General features: G+C 39.5%; 1 protein-coding gene across 2 annotated transcripts in view; it reads left to right on the forward strand.

The window, feature by feature from the left end:
- Window positions 1–19665, forward strand: part of nbas (NBAS subunit of NRZ tethering complex) — a 263105-nt gene that overhangs the window by 101968 nt on the left and 141472 nt on the right. For both annotated transcript variants that reach the window (XM_017493334.3, XM_047152214.2), the window contains exons 31-33: window positions 10127–10239; window positions 15909–16022; window positions 17617–17730. In XM_017493334.3, coding sequence (XP_017348823.2) covers window positions 10127–10239; window positions 15909–16022; window positions 17617–17730 — 341 coding nt within the window. The remainder of the gene's footprint in view (window positions 1–10126; window positions 10240–15908; window positions 16023–17616; window positions 17731–19665) is intronic.

Raw genomic sequence — 19665 nt, forward strand, 5'->3', positions numbered from 1 at the left:
AAGGCACGATCGTTAATGTTGCATACATATTTACAGCATATAAAAATAATAAACACTCTTAAGCCTAGTTCACGTCGTGTGAACACCACAACCACTTCGTGACTCCCGATTACAAGAGAGCAAGTCATAGAGTGTGAACAGCACAGCGATCCGCCGACCTTGAAAGTCATGTAGTGTGAACTATCCTTAGAAAAAAATGTTCTCAGTGGGTTATTTGTATAATTATGAGTTCTCAATGTCCGCTTTAATACAGAAACTCCCAGACAAATTTAACTCTTTTATCTTCTTTTTTGCCTTTGAAGGCTGTTAAAATGTATAAAGCATTATTTAAATAATAAGTATTCTCCTCATATTGAAGTATTTTTAATTTATTTATTCATTTTCATATGATTCATTTACATGTGATTCATTTACATGTGATTCATTTTCACATGATTCATATTCATGTGATTCATTTACATGTGATTCATTTACCTTTTCTTTTCTCTCCTCCCTTCCCTTTCCCAAATATTTCATTCATTCAGAAGAAAAAAAACAAAACAAAGGAAAACAAAATTAAATTGAAGTATTTTTACCTGTTAAGGTGAACTAGCACATTAATGTGCAGAATTGTTATTAAGAGTAACAGTCTCCATGTCGACTTTATGTAGGTGAACTGTGACCTTTCATTTCATGAGCCTCCATCTTGTGAGCCAGTAGAAGCCCGGGGTGTGGGATTGTGGTCTCTTTGGTCAGTTAAATAAATAATAATAAAAATATATAATAAAAAAACAAAACAAATGAAGGAACTGCTTATTGTGAAGTTGCGCTCTCACAGGACATGATTTTATTTTTTTCTTACTGTTTGAACTGAAGTCTTGTCCACTGAGATATAAAAGCTGGGATTTTTGTGGTAAAATTCTTTTTCTTCTTGTTAGCAATGTTGGCGGTTCTGTATTAGGCACAATAATTATTCTCACCAGGAATCTTACTGAAAGCACCACATACTGACAGATCCAGCCATTAAGGCATGAAAGCTCTTAACACCTTAACACCCTGTGTTCAGATTGTACATATGAAGGAGAAATATAGTTTTAACAGCTATTTGCAAATATATACAGTGTTGTGGAAAAGTATTTGCTCCGATCCTGATTTCTTCTGTTTTTGTGTACATCTCATACTAAATTGTTTCAGACATTCAAACAAAATCCAAGATAAACATAACCAGGCCTGATTACTGCAAACCCTGTTCAATCAAATCTACACTTAAATTGAATTAACAAGTAACACACTATGTCAAAGTGGAAAGAAATTCTAGCAATGATGAGGAAGAACGTGATTGAAATGTATCAGTCTGGGAAGGGTTACAAAGCTATTTCAAAGGCTCTGGGACTCCAAAGAACCACAGTGAGAGCCGTTATCTCCAAATGGAAAAACTCGGTACAGTAGTGAACCTTCCAAAATTCCTCTAAGAGCACAGTAATGATTCATCCAGGAAGTCACAAAAGAGCCAAGGGCAACATCAAAGGAACTACAGGTCTCTCCTGCATCAATAAAGGTCACTGTTCATGACTCCACTATCAGAAAGACACTGGGCAAAAATGGCATCCATGGAAGAGTGACGAAGTGAAAACCACTGCCAACACATTAAGGCTCGTCTGAATTTTGCCGAAACACACCTTGATGATCCTGAAACCTTTTGGGAGAATGTTCTGTGGATTTAGGAGTCGAAAGTGGAACTGTTTGGAAGACAGAGGTCCCGTTACATCTGGCGTAAACCAAACACCGAATTCCACAAAAACATCATCATACCTATGGTCAAGCATGGTGGTGGAAGTGTGATGGTGTGATCTGTTTCAGGGCCTGGGAAACTTGCAGTAATTGAGGGAAACATGAATTCTGCTCTCTACCAGAAAATCCTAAAGGAGAATGTCCGGTCTTCAGTCCTTCCATTGAAACGCAAGCGTAACTGGATTATGCAGCAAGACAATGATCCGTGACATGACCCAGGGAGCAGTGTTGTCGGCTGGGAGGCAGAGACGCGGCGGGAGTCAGCCAGGGAGCAATGTCGTCCTCGTAGTCTTTGTTGTCTGCTGGAAACGGAGGAAAAAATGCATCAGCATAATGGTATCGGGAGAACTTGCTCACCTGGCTGTCTCTGAGGCCCCCTTTTATACTCTGCAAGCATTTCCCTGAGGGTAGAGAGCTGCCGCTGTAATCATTCTCCTCCAGCCGTGTGATTCTGCTGCCATGCTGTCCAAAACACAGGAGATGTTTTTATATATATATATATATATATATATATATATATATATATCCATTTTCCATACCGCTTATCAGTGACCTCACACAAATATTCAATAGCCCCCTCATAAGCAAATCAATATATCGGCTAATATATTTCCTTTTTGATTTCTTTTTTTCATCAACGGTTCAATTCCATCGCATCTTAAAACTGTTCCTGGGCGGGCACTAGTACCTGGGGGAGGCTGATGTATGCGATACACGCCAATTCGTCTACACGTGTTTCAGTTGACACACATCCAGCAGCTTACTCTGAGTACCTCTCATCGGGGGACGTCCAGACAGTAATCACGCTTACGTGCACGTTAATTGTTTGATTTCAATCGAGCTCAAGCAATAATTCGACTTTTTAAAAGGTCACGTGAACACTTTTAGTCCGACTGAAATCGTAACTTCTGAAATCTGACTTGTAGCTCGACTTCTTCCAGCACGTATACACTTTAATCGAGCCGTTCTGTCGGTCAGCGAATGAACATTGGTTTCATTAATCATGCTGACCATTACCACGGTTACAGTTCGGCTCGCTGCAGATTCACACACAGGCAGCGTAGAATGACCCGGTCACACGCCCCTACTGGTCTTAAATGGAAATGCGCCCAGATCATTATAAGAGGTGACATGCAACGCAAAGTGTCATGTGTACTCGGACACAGTTATTCTAAAATATTCACGACTAGAAAGATGTTTTGGTGGCTTTAAATCATTTCGGGGGGAGTATGCCCAGACCCCCCGAAAAGCGGCTTAGACCTCCATTAATAAATCTCAAGTGACGTCCTGCGCAGGGCACAGTAACACGCACGCATTTTGAAGTGCCACTCAGCCTACAACAGGTCTTTGGACTGGGGGAGAAAGCCGGAGGAAACCCTTGAGGCACGGGGAGAACATGCAAAATCCACGCACACAGGGCCGAGGCGGAATTCGAACCCCCGACCCTGGAAGTGCGGAGCAAAGTGCTAACCGCTAAGCCACCGTACCCATATATAGGTTCTTATTTGCCCAGAATTTTGTTTTTCCGTCTCTCTCTCTCTCTCTCTCTATTTTTCTCTCTCTCTCTCTCACACACTCACACACACACACACACACACACACACACACACACACACACACACACACACACACACACACACACACACACACAAAAGGGTGTGCTCATGCTTTTTAGTCTTCTGAAGAATCTTCAGCCATTCTTTGTCTGGCTGCAGGTTAATGTCGCCATCATTCTCTCTGTCTCTGTTTCTCTCTCTCTCTCTCTGTCTGTCTTTCTTTCTATCTCTGTCTCTCTCTCTGTCTGTCTTTCTTTCTTTCTCTGTCTCTCTCTCTCTGTCTTTCTTTCTTTCTCTGTCTCTCTCTCTGTCTGTCTTTCTTTCTTTCTCTGTCTCTCTCTCTCTGTCTCTCTCTGTCTTTCTTTCTCTCTCTGTCTTTCTTTCTTTCTCTGTCTCTCTCTCTGTCTTTCTTTCTTTCTCTGTCTCTCTCTCTCTGTCTCTCTCTGTCTTTCTTTCTCTCTCTGTCTTTCTCTCTCTCTCTGTCTTTCTCTCTCTTTCTCTCTCTGTCTCTCTCTGTCTTTCTCTCTCTCTTTCTCTCTCTGTCTCTCTCTCTGTCTTTCTCTCTCTCTTTCTCTCTCTGTGTCTTTCTCTCTGTCTTTCTCTCTCTCTCTTTCTCTCTCTCTCTGTCTGTCTTTCTCTCTCTCTGTCTTTCTTTCTCTCCCCCCTCTCTCTCCCCCTCTCTCTCTCTGTCTTTCTCTGTCTCTCTCTCTGTCCCTCTCTCTCTGTCTCTCTCTCTGTCTTTCTTTCTCTCTCTGTCTTTCTTTCTTTCTCCTCTCTCTCTCTCTCTCTCTTTCTTTCTCCTCTCTCTCTCTCTCTCTCTCTGTCTTTCCCTCTCTGTCTTTTTCTCTCTCTCTCGTGTTCTGTCACTCTCTCTTTTTTCCCTTTCTTCTTTTCAGTCTCTCCAACTGTGTTTAATTAATTAAAATCTATCTTTCTGTCTTACTTGCCTCTTAAACTCTGTGAAAGTGTGGGTTGTACTACCCCCCCCCCCCCCCCCTCTCTCACTCACTCACTCACTCACTCACTCACTCTTGTTTCTGCTGTTTTTGCTCAAGGTTTGGTATGACAGTCTTTGTTTCTGGAATGATGCTCTTGCACTCAGATGTAAAGTAGGGCAGTAATTAGGCCATCATCCGCTAATGGCCAAAAACGAAAGCTATTCATGCCCCCCACCCCCTAAACACACACACACACACACACACACACACACACACACACACACACACACAGGTTAGCAACATCATGCTACATTTAAAACTCTAACCTTATCCTCAGTAACCAAAATATATTCATAAAATGCTGTAAAAATGCAATGGGTGGTTGTGAAGCTCTGAAGCTCTTCTGTACTCTCAAAGAGCTACATCATGTATAGACACACACATGCCACACACACTTTTATGAAGGACAACATACAGTGTAGACCCGAGGCTTTAAAAGGCTCTCCATTGAGAAGAAACACATTTATTAGACTTGCCAATCTGTGAATACAGACACTACAAGAAATGGAGGGGTTGAAAGCATGATATAAGCAATGAGTATGTGACTCGAGAGGCACTCGAGCAGAATTTCCTGCCTTCCTCATTCAAATGGGTTCTGTTTTAAGAAACATGCCGGTGCTTTGGAGTGTGTTTAGTGGTGTGCAGAAAATCAACTTCGGAACGCACAGCACATCAAACTTCGAGGAGATGGGCTGAAACAGCACAAGACCACGTCAGGTTCCACTCCCGTTAGCCAAGAACAGGAATCTGAGGCTACAGCAGGCACAGAGTCCCTGAAACTGAGCAGCTGAGGATTGGAAAAAGATCACTCGGTTATATAGTATGGGTGTAACGATGCACTCTGGTCATGATTCGATTCCTGATTCCGGCTTCACGATTCAATTCGATTCTCAGAATATTGTCAACAAAATTAATTGACTGAAAAAATATATATATATATATATATATAAATAATATATATTAAATATATATATATATATTTAATACAGAAATGTATTATAGTAGAGCAAAATGTACTACAGGTTCGCCATATCTTAAAAAAACAAATAAATCAACATTATAAATTCTCCCCAAAACTAAGAATAAACAAAGTCTCTGATCCGGGAAATAAGATCAACTGAAACATAACGAGCTCCGCAGCATCATTTTAGCCAGAAACAGAGCTCCAAAGGTGACTAAAACGCCCAGCTTCCGTGACCTTTTTCCTCGAGCACCGTAGATTGCAGCAGCACGGTGCTGGTGTTGTTTAAAAGCAACTGAAGAGCTCTTTTTAACGATTATAGCATGGACATGGAACTGTATAAAGTAGAATGCACGTGTTCTCCCCGTGCTGCGGGGGTTTCCTCCGGGTACTCCGGTTTCCTCCCCCAGTCCAAAGACATGCATGGTAGGCTGATTGGCATGTCCAAAGTGTCCATAGTGTATGAATGGGTGTGTGAGTGTGTATGTGAGTGTGCCCTGCGATGGATTGGCACCCTGTCCAGGGTGTACCCCGCCTTGTGCCCGATGCTCCCCGGGATAGGCTCCAGGCTCCCCGTGACCCTGAAAAGGATAAGCAGTATAGAAGATGGATGGATGGGCTATGCAGATTTAGACCTCTGGTGTTCAAACAGTGCATTCGCATTAACTGCTTTATTAACAGAATGCTGATTTCCACGACGTACATCACATTTTTTTCATCATGATACACCCCTATTATGTAAATTACCAAACATGGGGGGGAAAAAATCCCCACTGTGGCTAGAATTACTACTAGTGTATATATACTCTGGACAATAAAAAAAAAACAAAAAAAAAACAACCCTGTTCTCCTATTAAAAAACAAATAAAAAAGCAAGCAATGGCTAGGGAGGATAAATATGGAGGGCTCATTCTAATGATTTTGTTGAACATCTTTATAGTGCAACGTGTGCATGATGTTAAACGACACGTGTATATAATCTTATATAATGATGTTAATCAGGCATGAGTAAACATTTTTAATCCGTCATAAAATATTTCCAAATACAGCAACCATCCAGCACCTTCTGACCAATCAGAACCAATTCAGTTTAAACGGCGCTGTGGTATAATGATATTAACATCTTGAATAAAACCTGCACTTGCTTTGATCTCTGTGCCTCACGCCAGCCTCTTGAAATTATTGTGTGTCTGTGTTTTGTACAAATCCACTTTATATCTACCTTTTACTCCTTGATTACTTGCAGCCATCTGCTTGCCTGGAACACGTATCTTTTGGTTTTGATCAATACATCAGCACACTCAACAACATGGAGTTAAAAGCTCTTGAGTGCACTCCGAACAAACGTACACTCGCGTCGCCCCCTAAACAAAAGCAAAGTGACCTGCAAGCTTAAGGTTCCTGTTTGTTCGGTACAAAATGCACGATTTTATCCTTTAAAACAAACACACCAGCGAATAATATAATGTTGTGCCATGAAAGCATCAATAAAACTAATGGACTGTGGTCTAAAAGTAGTTATGATTTATCGTGTGTTTAGCTGTTACTGGAAACATTTTTTTTTTCCAACAAGGATAGGAGAGGAAGTGTTTTTCATGATATTAAAAATGCTAAAGATTATCGAATCATTAATGCAGTAGATATTTCTCGCCGCTAAAGTACAGTTTTGGGGTGGTTTTTTTTTTTTTGGGTGAGATTTTCATATGCGACTGTATAATCTTGTTAAAATGTCTCTGAAATGCATTAATGAGGATTAATGAGAGAATGACTCTAGATAAGATGCAGCTAAATAAAGAAACAAGTTAGATATAGTCTGTGTGTGAATGAAACCGGCTTTATTATAAGCAGTGAGAAGGATCAGTAAGCTCTTTAAGCTTTTCGCTTTACTTTGGCTTTGGTCCGGCACCGTGCCTGTATTTGTCTAATGGACTGCACTAAATCTTGGACAAAGTGCACAAGTGAAGTCATGTCCTCTTGGCCTTTTAGATCTTAGACGCTTTACTGGAAACGGAGCCAAGAAAAGCCTCGCATTGCTTTCGTCACTTTTTACCCTTTTCTTTGTCTCCTTCAAATAGATGAGCATAGTAAATGATACAGAATTTAAAATCATTCTTCTGAGGCTCATGCCAACCAAGAGGTTTAGTGTGTATATATAATGCATATATGTGTATACAGCCTTACACTTGGCTGTTATTTAAAAACAGTGCTGTTTTTCTCGATTCTCGGTTCTGATTGGTGGAGATTTCATTTTCTATAACGGAAGGTCTGACAGTAACTCCAACTGCAAGGTTTATATTTGTGCGTTCGTTCTAATGCGTCATCGTTTCTGTAGTAACAACGTACACCGGGACAAGCCATGGGACACTCCATGTTAAAAGATAGGGAAAAAAAAAAACAATCCATAAAGTTAGCTGATATGGTGAAGTTTTCTGTGTGGAGATTTTTGTCAACGCCTGATCGTTATTCTCGTGGCGCACTCGTCTGTACGTTATGCGTTCAGTCTGTAAGAGTATTAGTGAATGATGTAATCCTGCTTGAGAAATACACTTAGTATTTTACAGTAGTTGGTAGTGAATATAAGTCTATAAGCTAATTTAAATCCTTTATCAGGACTGTAATGTAATATGGACATGCCAATAAAGCATGTCTAGATGTAGTTATGTATAATTAAATTGAAATGAAATGGAGAACCTTTTGTCTGTTTTGTAATTTATCAGATTGCTGTAGAACGTGAGCTATGGATACGAATTGGGTATGTGACCGTGACACACACATCCCATGCCTTCTCTGGCCCAGATACGTCTGATAAATGAAATTATTCCCACATGAAATTACTCTGGGCTTATTTTAGCTCTCCCATTTCTCTAACTCGCTTTATGTACCTCTGATATTTCAATCTCTACAATATTGTTAACCATAATATTTTCATTACTGTACCTGTCGCAATCACCCGTTGAGCATTGACCAGAGCAGGCGGGGTTGTCCAGTGTGATTGGGCCAGAATATTTTAAGAATAAGAACCAATTCCATAGAACCATTGGCCGTTCACAGCTTGAATTAGCAGAAATAGATGGAATGATGAGCCTTGATTGACCTGTTAAACTAAATCAGTCCAGGCTATTTCAAATAAGCCCCAGTTTTATTAACTTGCTGTATGGAATGCCCCCCAATGTACAATAACAATTGTTATTGTAATAACAAACATAACAACATTAATGTAACTAGATCAACAAGACCACTAACGATCTAACAGCAACAAGATTAACAACAACCCCAGAAATATAACCTCAACAAGACCAACAACCACAACGTAACGTCAACAAGACCAGCAACATGTCAATAAGACCATCAACAATATAACAAGACACCAACAACCACAACATAACGTCAACTAGACCAAAAAACAATATATCAACAAGACCACCACCAGCTATAATATACCATCCACAAGACCACCACCAACAGCAATATAACATCAAGACCAACAACCACAGCAACACAATGTCAACAAGACCTAATAATCAATAAGACCTTCAACAATATAACATCAACAAGACCACCAACAATCACAACAGTATAACAAGACCAACAACAATATAACATCAACGAGACCAACAACCATATACCATCAGCAAGACCAACAATAATATAACATCAAGACCAAAAACAATATAACAACAAGACCACCAACCACAATATAACATCAAGACCAACAACAATATAACAAGACCAACAATATAACATCAACAAGACCAACAACCATATAACATCAAGACCAAAAACAATATAACAAGATCACCACCAACCACAATATAACATCAAGACCAACAATATAACATCAACAAGACCAATAACCATATAACATCAACAAGATCACCAGCCATCACATCAAGACAACCAACAACCACAACAGTATAACAAGACCAACAATATAACATCAACAAGACCAATAACCATACAACATCAACACGATCACCACCACCAACCACAATATAACATCAAGACTAACAACAATATAACATCAGCAAGATCACCACCACCAACCACAACAATATAACATCAATAAGACCAAAAACCATATACTATCAGCAAGACCAACAATATAACATCATGACCAACAGCAATGTAACACCAACATGACCAACAACCACAACAACAATATGTCAACAAGACATCAAAACATCAACAACCACAACCAGATAACATTAGCAAGACCACCACCAAGAACAATAATATAACATCAAAAATTCAACCACAACAATAATAATATATCAAGATCAACAACTACTATATAACATTAATAAAACACCAACAACCACAGCAATATACCATCAATCAAGACCAACAACAATAATACCAATAATAATAATTAGTCGAGCAGCGTACGGAGTCGAAATCTTCTCAGCCACATTGCTCCCGTTGAATGATATATAGTGTATATTTTAGATTTTGCTGAAATAGTAAAAGAAGCATCAGATGTGTTCTGTCTGTGAGCACGGACTGTATCTTTTCCCCATGCTGTATGAAAAGGTGATGTAAATAGGATTTCTGACCTGAATGGTGATGGGAATCAGAGACAGGCAGATGGAGAAGGGACAGATGTGTCATCCAAGTATGAAAAGCCTTGAAAACTGCAGACTTGTTTTCTGGCATGGAAATCTGGGTTTAATATCACTGACTAAAGATATAATCGATCAGTCTCGGTGAGAAGACGAACGAACCTTTACAGTCCTACTATTTCATGTACTAATCTGTACATACCTGTGTGTGTGTGTGTGTGTGTGTGTGTGTGTGTGTGTGTGTGTGTGTGTGTGTGTGTGTGTGTGTGTGTTTATTCTCAGATCATGTCTGCAGCTAATCACAGATTGTCCTCCTTCTGTCCAAGACGAATTAGACCTCATCAGCGCCCTCTCTCGACTGGAGGACTTCGGGGTTAAAGTCCTGCCTTTACAAGGTATCGTCTTTCTCTCTCTAACTGTATCTCTCTTTCTCTGTCTCTCTCTCTCTCTCTCTTTTGTCTCTCACTGGCTCTCTTATGCTTTGTTTCTCTGTGTGTCTCTCTCCCTCTCTCTTTCCTTCTCTCTTTCCTTCTCTCTGTCTCCATTTTACTGTCTCTCTCTTTATCTCTTCTGTCTCTCTCACTGGCTCTCCTAGTCTTCCGTTCTCTGTGTCTCTCTCTTTCCATGTCTCTCTCTCTCTCTTTCGTTCTCTCTCTCACTCTGTCTCTCTCTTTTACTCTCTTTCTGTCTCCATTTTACGCTCTGTCTCTCTCTATATCTTCTGTCTCTCTCACTGGCTCTCTTTCCTTCTCTCTCTCACACTCACTCTCTTCTTCTCTCTCTCACTCTTTCCTTCTCTCTCTCTCTCTATCTCTCTCACACTGGCTCTCTTACTCTCCCTTTCTCTGTGTGTCTCTCTCTATCCTGCCTTTACAAGGTAATGTAATTTTCTAACTGTCTCTCTCTCTCTCTCTCTCTCTCTCTCTCTCTCTCTCTCTCTCTCACACGTCCCTCTCAACTCGTCCCTCTCTCGCTTGATCTCGATTTCACTCCCACTTTCTCTCCATCACTTCCATCTTTGTGCCTCACTCTCTTTCTGTCCATCTCCATCTGTCTCTCTCTTTCATTCATATCTTTCTCACTCCGTTTCTTATTTAACCTCCGTTCCCACCCCATCTTCCGCCTTTCATCCCACCATCTTGTCTTCCAAGTTTTTATTTTTTATATTTTATTTTTATTTAATATAAACTTTTGTCCTGCCACCAGCTCGTGACACTTTTTATCCGGAATGCTTGAAGGAGCACCGAGCAGTGAGGGTTTAAACAATAAAACACTCCCTCCTGAAGGTAGAGGTGGAAGTGAAGGAAGTTCAGTAGAGTTTGAAATGCATTCAGAAGCAGAGTGTTCTCTGGAAGTTACATCAAGTGAAAGCAAAGAAAACGATCAAACAAATTGCTCAGAAACTATCCAGGAAACAGGTCATTAAACAGCAGCTGTCAGAGTGCTGAATGAGAGTGTAATTTGTGTGTCTGTACCGATGATGCAGTCTTTGTTTGAATAAATGGCCGTACGGTCAGCACTCACTGTTTCTCCTTCTCTCTAGCGCTTTATTGTTTGAAAGACCTTTTTTTTTTTTTTTTCTTTTCCTCCTGACATGCATAAGACGAATCAGTGATTCTCTTGAAGTAAAGTACAGAAATTACAGTGATGGTGTTCCTACTGAAATGGTTTGGGATTCGGTGAGATCCATCATTTTTGACATTACTGATGTGTATTAATCTTTTCTCAGAAGATCTCTCTCTCTTTGGTTCTTTCTCTTTTTTTTATTCATCATTGATTGATTACGAGCCAATGTAACATTAAAGAGACAAAGAGACTGCTCTCTGAGTTTCGAAAAATGTCTTCTTTCTCTCTGAAACGATGGACTGGAGGCGGTTTCACCACTTTGAAATAAAGCTTTCTAACGGTTAAGGTTTTTTAAAAATTTTTTAATTATGAAGGGAAATGTGGAGCTGTCAGAGATATAAAAAGAGGCAGCACTAAAATGAATGAGATGATGCGTTTGAAAAAAAAAAAAAGTATTAAAGCAAATCTTATGGCTTGTAAAGACACAACAGCAATGGACTCTTCTGCTTCTCTTTATCTTTCTGCCTCTTTCTTTCCCCCCGAATTGTAAACCTCTTTTCTGTCCGTTTTGACACAGTGAAGATAGAGAGTGGACGACGTGATGCCTGAAGGCTGAAAGCAAATCGATGAATCAAAGAGCTGTGTAGATTCATAATTTAGATGCACAGTTCATCACACAAACGCATGCTTTCACTTTTGTTAACAGGGTCCTAAATTACCCACAGGGAGGCTGTGGTTCAGGTGGTAGAGCGGGTTGTGCACTAATCGTAGGGTTGGTGGTTCGATTCCCAGCCAACGTGACTCCACATGCCGAAGTGTCCTTGGGCAAGACAAGACACTGAGCTCCCGATGGCAAGTTAGCACCTTGCATGGCAGCTCTCCTACCATTGGTGTGTGAATGAGACACAGTGTAAAGCGCTTTGGATAAAAGTGCTATATAAGTGCAGACCATTTACCCACAGCGCTGTTTGAGTACCTGCTCTAACCTTTGATTTATGTCTACTTAACGAGAATGATGCAACAGTGCTTTAGTCCTTTAGTCTGTCCAGGTTGTTTTACAGTCCCGTCCGAAAACTGGACCAGCAAGGCCAACTTTGACATTACAAGCTCTACACTGAAGACATTTGCATTTGAGATCAAAAGATGAATATAAGAGATGATAGATTTGTTGTTTAAACAATTAATAGTGCTGAATGTCTACTCTTGGGTTGAGCCCTGGGTTTTGCATTTGAAAACTGCATTTGTTGTTGAAAAGGATAAACCAACATGAAGACCAGAGAGCTGTCTATGGGAGCAAAGCAAGCCATTTTGAAGCTGAGAAAAGAGGATAAAATCAGTCAAAGCCTTCGGTGTAGCCAATACAACAATTTGGAAAAAGAAAGAAACCAGTGGTGTGTACTAACAAGAAGACATGGAATGTGTCGGCCTAGGAAAACAACAGCAGCTGATGACGAACATTGTGCGAGCTGCGAAGAAAATCCACAAAACAACAGTCAGTAACATCACCAACAACCTCCATGGGGCAGGCGTGAAGGTATCACAATCCACCGTTTCAAAGAAGACTTCTAGAGAAGAAATATAGAGGTCATACCACAAGATAGAAATAACTCATCAGCAGTAAGAATCAGAAAGCCAGAATGGAATTCTCGAAGAGATACAGAGATGAACCATAAAAGTTCTGGAACCAAGATTAACCTCTACCAAAATGATGGAAAGGCCAAAGTGTGGAGAAAAAAAGGATCTGCTCATGATCCAAAACATGCAAGCTCATCTGTGAAACATGGTGGCGGTAGTGTCATGGTTTGGGCTTGCATGTCATGGTTTGGAACTCATGATGGCAGCAGCAGAATGAGTTCAGAAGTTTACAGGAACTTATAGAGAATTGCATCCAAATTAATTGGGAGGAACTTCATCATGCAGCAAGACGATCCAAAACACACAGCCGAGTCAACAAAGGACTTCATCGGGAGGTTTGAAGTGGACGTTCTAGGTTATAAACTGGCCAAGTCAATCACCAGACATTAACCCAGTTGAGCAGCATTTCACCTCCTGGAGAGGAGACTGAAGTGAGAAACCCCCCGAAACAAACACCAACTGAAAGACGCTGCGGTAAAACACTGGAAAAGCAACACAAAAGAAGAAACCAGTTCGGTGATGTCAGTGAGTCGCAGTCCTGATGCAGTTATTGCAAGCAAGGGTTCTGCACCAAATATTAAGAGTGATTTATTTTAATTTATACTAGATTGCGCTTTTGCTCATCTAAAAATTTGGTGGTCTGCCACCAAGGGTGCCATGTTCTAAGTTGTGTAACACATCTAGACTAAATATCAGAAATAAAAAGCTGAAGTTCCGATCTATCGTCTCATGTTCATCTTTTGATCTCAAACCCAAATAGGCAAATTTGTATAGCAAAAACATACAGAATTGGCCTTGCTGTTCAAGTACTTCCAGTACGGAGAGGACTGCAATGTATAAAAGAACATGAGGTAGAAACCGGGATTCTCCCTTTAAATTCAGTTCCTCTCAAGATTTCTCTCATATTCTGTTTAACTAGTTAAAGAATGAATATTATAGGGCCCGATCGAGGGGTTGCACGAATACTGACAATCGAACAGTTATTCAAAAAAGTATTCTAGTCCTCTTAAAAAAAGCTTTTAGGACGTCGCTATTTTTAGCCAAGAAAGAGAACATGAAACCACACACTACAAAAAATGACATTTTAGCAAGTTAAAATCTCTTGAATATAGTCAAATTTATCTCGTATTTCCCATTATAAAGTTCCAATAAACCAGTGTAAAATTATTATACTAATTTCTGGCCAGTCAAACTTGATTTCAAGCTTAAAATGTTCTTATTGTCGGCAAATCATTTCGCTTCTTTCTAGAAATCCATCCGTGCATTTTCTATACCGCTTATCCTACTGAGTTGCGTTGAACCTGGAGCGTATCCCAGGGAGCATGGGGCACAAGGTGGGGTACACCCTGTATGCAGGGTGCCAGTCCATCACAGGGCACATATACATTCACACACCCATTCATACACTACGGACACTTTGGACGTGACGGTCAGCCTACCATGCATGTCTTTGGACTGGGGGAGGAAACCGGAGTACTACGCCACCGTGCACCTTGTTTCTACAAATAAATACTTACATTGATTCATTTAGCAGACGCTTTTATCCAACGTGCCTTACAGATGAGACAACACAAGCAAAGCGATATGAGGCAGAGAACAATACAAGTAGTGCTACAGTGCAGTTTCTAATTGAGTTCTAGAGAAGCAAAGTGTGCAGAGTAGAGGTGTAAGAGTAAGCTTTTTAAAAAGTTATTTATTTTAAATAATGTGGGGTTAGTTATGTGCTCTCTGAAGAGGTGGGTCTTTAACTGTTTTTTGAAGCTGGTGAGAGATTCTGCGGTCCGGATTGAGGTCGGAAGTTCATTCCACCACTGAGGAACAGTTAGTTTGAAGGTTCTGGAAAGGGACCTTGATCCACACTGAGTAGGCACTACTAAGCGTCGTTCGTTAACCGATCGCAGATTGCTTGAGGGAAGTTAAAATCTTAAAACGTCTTAAAAATCACTAAAATCAGTAAAATGATCTGCCCATAGAACAAGAAAGTTTAAGCTTGCAGTGGCTAGAGATAGGTTTAATAATCTTGTATCGGGTTTATTGTGATCTTAAAATAGGAAATGCTAGCTAAGTCTTACTCTGTACAAAAATATTTTCTCATGCTATGATGCCATTTTGTTGCAGTGTACATCAATTAACAGCCACACACAGGTTGCACGTTCCATTTTACATCATTAATGCGTTTTGTTAGCGATGGAAGCAAATAAATCGGTGCAATAAATGGGCAAACTTCTAAATCTGCATATATTACTCACTATTTAAGGATGAATCAGTTCTTAAAACGGGTTCCTGTGGATGGACTGGAGGCTCGGTTGAAATCGCCGATTAACTGAGAACACAGAAACTATATATGATGTATAGTTTAATGATGATAAAGTCCTAGCTTGGTGGAGGACGAGACGTCTACAGCAGCCTCTGGGAGCTTTTAAATGCCGGTCTGCGATGTTCAACTCTTACGTCAGTAATGTCTGCAAGCAAATCTGGATCACGATTGGTAGATAATAATGTGAGAGGCAAATTTTAGCATTCGTAAGGCATAATGTTTCTGTCAATAGTGTTGTTTTGATTGCTTTTGGCTCTGCTTGGTGTAAATATTACTCATCATTATGATGCACTAGCTAATGGGGTTTGGTGGTTACTACAGAAACCTGTAGACTTTGAGTTTAGCTCTGAGGTAAAAATTCAACTTATGAAATGAAATAAGCCGGCGTTTACTCAGTCATGTTTGGTATGTTTTGGTGAGTATGGACTTGGGTATGGATCGCTGAATACAACCGAATATTATAAAATGGATTTATTGGAGTAGTTACTGATTCAGCCAAGTCATTAAATGTTACATATTCTCTCTCTTTCTCTCTGTCTCTTGCAGTGCGATTACGTGATGACCGCCTCTCATTGATAAAGGAGTGCATTGCTCAGTGTCCCACGGCCTATAAACAGTCCACTCTGCTGCTGGAGCTGGCCAGGTTGCTTCGGGTCTCGGGTAACGTTCACACCCATTCCGAAACATACAACTACCACTGCGGTTATAACGTTCAGGAAAACCTGCTGTGAAACGCACCTGCCGAACCCACGCGCGTTTAGCGACAGTCTAGCCGTCATGAGCGACATCGGATAAGTTTACGGTGTCGTCAGGATCATCACACTCCTCGGGTACACACACGCTAGTGCAGTCTGACGCAGCCGCTGTGATTCTCCTGACGCGGTGCTGCGTGGCCACGTCTTTATTTGCACAAGGAACAAGGCCAAAGAGATCGACAGCTCGTTCACCGCGCATGTATAACATAAGGGTATAAAAGTGTGTGGAATAAAATGCAAAGGTAAACAGAAAGAACAATAAAACACAATTAAAAGGAGACTTTCATCCCCTAGGGGAGGAGAGTTGTCGTCTTGTTTTATTAAAAATATGAAATCTGTCAGTTCTGTTCTGAATACAGAAAGGAGAGTAACACAGTGCAAGAGGTAGTAATAACAACATCAATAATAATAATAATGTATTTTATTAATGTTGTGTTAGCGAAGTTGTGAAGACTGGAAAAAGACCGCGTGATTTTATTTCCCCCCCCTAATCTTCACCTGTCTAGTTTGGGTGAGTCTGTGCCCATGATAGCCTCAGATTCCTGTGTTTGACTGACAGGAACGGAACCCAGTGTGGTCTTCTGCTGCTGTAGGTTTGATATGTTGTGCCTGCTGAGATGCTTTTTTGCTCACCACGGTTGTAAAAAGTGATTATTTGAGTGATTATAGACTTCCTAGTGGCTGGACCCAATCTGGCCATTTTCCTGTAAACATCGCTGTGTGTAAGTAGTAATAAGAACAACTATATCCACAAACTAAACAGGCCTCAAGCAGGCTTTGAGCTAAACCGTTTAGTATTTGATTTGTTTGAGCCCAAGGAATACAAAAGAAAATTCTTTGTAATATGCATGCACCATTAAAACTATTGGTAACAAAATGTACATTTCTTTCTGAATGGACAAACGATATAAATATAGAGCTTCATTTACACACGTGTATTTCTGTAAGCGGATAGCAGACACGTATCACGAGTCTGTAGAGAAGTCCGAAACTCAACCGTCAGTCCATGCTAGGACTTCAACCCACGCTTGAATCTTCTACGCAGACCGTTTCGATGAGTCTTTATTGGATTAATTTGTGTACAAAGAGATCAGAGTGTCTCCCACAGCGCTTCAACCAACACGCTGCACACCTCAGCAGTCATCCAAGAATCTATCAGGGGATATGGAAATGATTTTATTGCCAAACAAATTAATATTTTGGAGCCGTGCTGTCTCCCCAGGCTATATTTGGAATTCGTTAGAGACGGATGCTCGTCTGTGACGTTCGTTTTTTATTATCTCTGTAAAGAGGATAAAATATCCAGCTCGTAAGCACCCACTGATGATGCATGTTTATTAGTTTACTGTATATCGAGTTAGGAGTCCATTATGCAGAGGAAAAGATTTGAAAGAGAATTGATTTTTCGGTCCAGTCCAATGCTGGTTCTCTTAGTGCCATATGATGAGCTGATGTCGTGTTTCTGTTGTGTGTGTGTGTGTGTGTTTGTGTGTTTATAGGTGATGATGAAAGCCAGAGAAAGGGTCAGGTCCTCACGCTGTTGGCCGAGCAGGCTCTACATAATCACGACTACAAGGCCTCCTACATCCATTGCCAGGACCTGATGGCAGCAGGCAGGTTTAAGCTAAATTATCTTCAACTTATTGTGTTAAGTCACTGTTTCATGGGAGAAAGAAAGAAAGCATGTTTAGTTGTTAGTCAGTCATTTTAGAGCAAACTCATATTTTTGATATCCCATTGGAATTTGTTGTTTTTGACTGACAAATTTTATTCACATTAATTCTGGCCAGTGCTTGTTTACTCCTTTTTGATGGTCTTGGGTTGGTGTAAGATTTTTGCAAAAGTGCTACGAATTCCGCAAAAATATTGCTTACAGACACTGGATACATCTTTCCGTGCGTTGGAATAAGACTGCATTAAAACAGCAATTACTGTGCCATTGAACCGGTAACTGGAAAACTACCAGTCTACGGTAACTATAGTATAAAAGTATAAATGTAACTATAAACGGATAAAAAAAAAAGCAAAATTGTTGTAGTGTAAGAGGAATAAAACACTCTGGGAAAATAATCAAATCTGACATCATACCACTTTACTGTTGACAACTATTATTATTATTATTATTATTATTTTTATTTTTATTCAACTATAACAACATACTCCCTCGTTATTAAATATGTAAAGCAAATTATTTTAGCATATATATATATATATATATATATATATATATATATATATATATATATATATATATATATATATCTCCACTCAGAACATATATTTGATCAAAAATAAGGTGAAATTGTAATAGATTTGTTTTTTAGTTATCGGTGTTTGATTGATTAAACCCATTCAATTCAAGTGACAATAACAATAATTAAATAATAATTTTGATAATGGTAATTTGTGATTTCCACTACTGTACAAAATGACAAATATGGCTATGCTTCATGAACTGCACTTTGAGAAGCATGCACCTAATCGACTTGTTTGTAGACTACATAATGAGCATTACAAAGTGAACATAAAAATAAAGAGGTGGTGGTGATGCTTTGTGAGCGGAACCTCATTAAAAAGACCAAATTATACAACCAAGACCAGTAACATCATCTGTATAAAATATTATTACAGCCTTTTAGAAACCATCTAGCAAAACAGATTATAAAGCTACGTAGTTAAAAAAAAGTCTAAGCAAGGCAAGCTATATTACTGCTGTTTAAGGCTAAATTACAGGCTGTACTTTCCATTTCTTTACAAAAGTGGAATTGATGAGTTCTTTGTGAAAAGAAATGAAGCTGTGGTTACAGAAGAGACTGTAGAAGTCACAATTCCTGGATGTAGTCATTAGGTCTTTCCACCATTATGAAATATGCATAAGATTTGTTATTTATGTAGTTGTTTGAGTTTAGTTGGCATTATAGGAGAAGACTCAGATCTGTTATCTTTGCAAAAGGAGGTAGCAGAAAATATTGGCTTTAAGGGTGCCAATAATTGTTGCACAGGTATAATTTAACAAATTTAATGGTGGTGTTTGCAGTTGTTTGATATCCATGGGAGCAAAGTGTTTTTGTGAATTGTTTTAACAAAAGATGAAAAACTTAAACAATAGACATTTTTTTCACAGCCTTCTTTGTTCATATTTACCAAGGGTGCCAATATTAGTGGAGGGCACTGTACTCCATCATTTAACACAAAAATTCTACTCTAAAATTTCACACAAAAATTCTACTCTTACATTTAACACTAACATTTTAATTGAACATTAGAAATGTACTGTAACATTTAAAACTCTAAACATTTACTTAACATAACATTGAACAATCAAATTCTTATCTAACATCTTAAGTTCAATCTTATGTAATCTAATGTTTTCTTAATCATAGCTGAAGTGGAGATTTTCGATTTCTTTTGAGATTAAAGCGAATATGAGCAATACACTTCATGAAATAAATGAAATCGGGGACTCTTTATCATTAGCCTACATTTGCAGATCAGAGATGGAGACAGGTCTGGGGTCTGTGGAGTAGTTTGTGTGTGTGTGTGTGTGT

Source organism: Ictalurus punctatus, chromosome 2 (genome assembly GCF_001660625.3).
Source record: "Ictalurus punctatus breed USDA103 chromosome 2, Coco_2.0, whole genome shotgun sequence".
NCBI classification, from domain to species: Eukaryota; Metazoa; Chordata; class Actinopteri; order Siluriformes; family Ictaluridae; genus Ictalurus; species Ictalurus punctatus.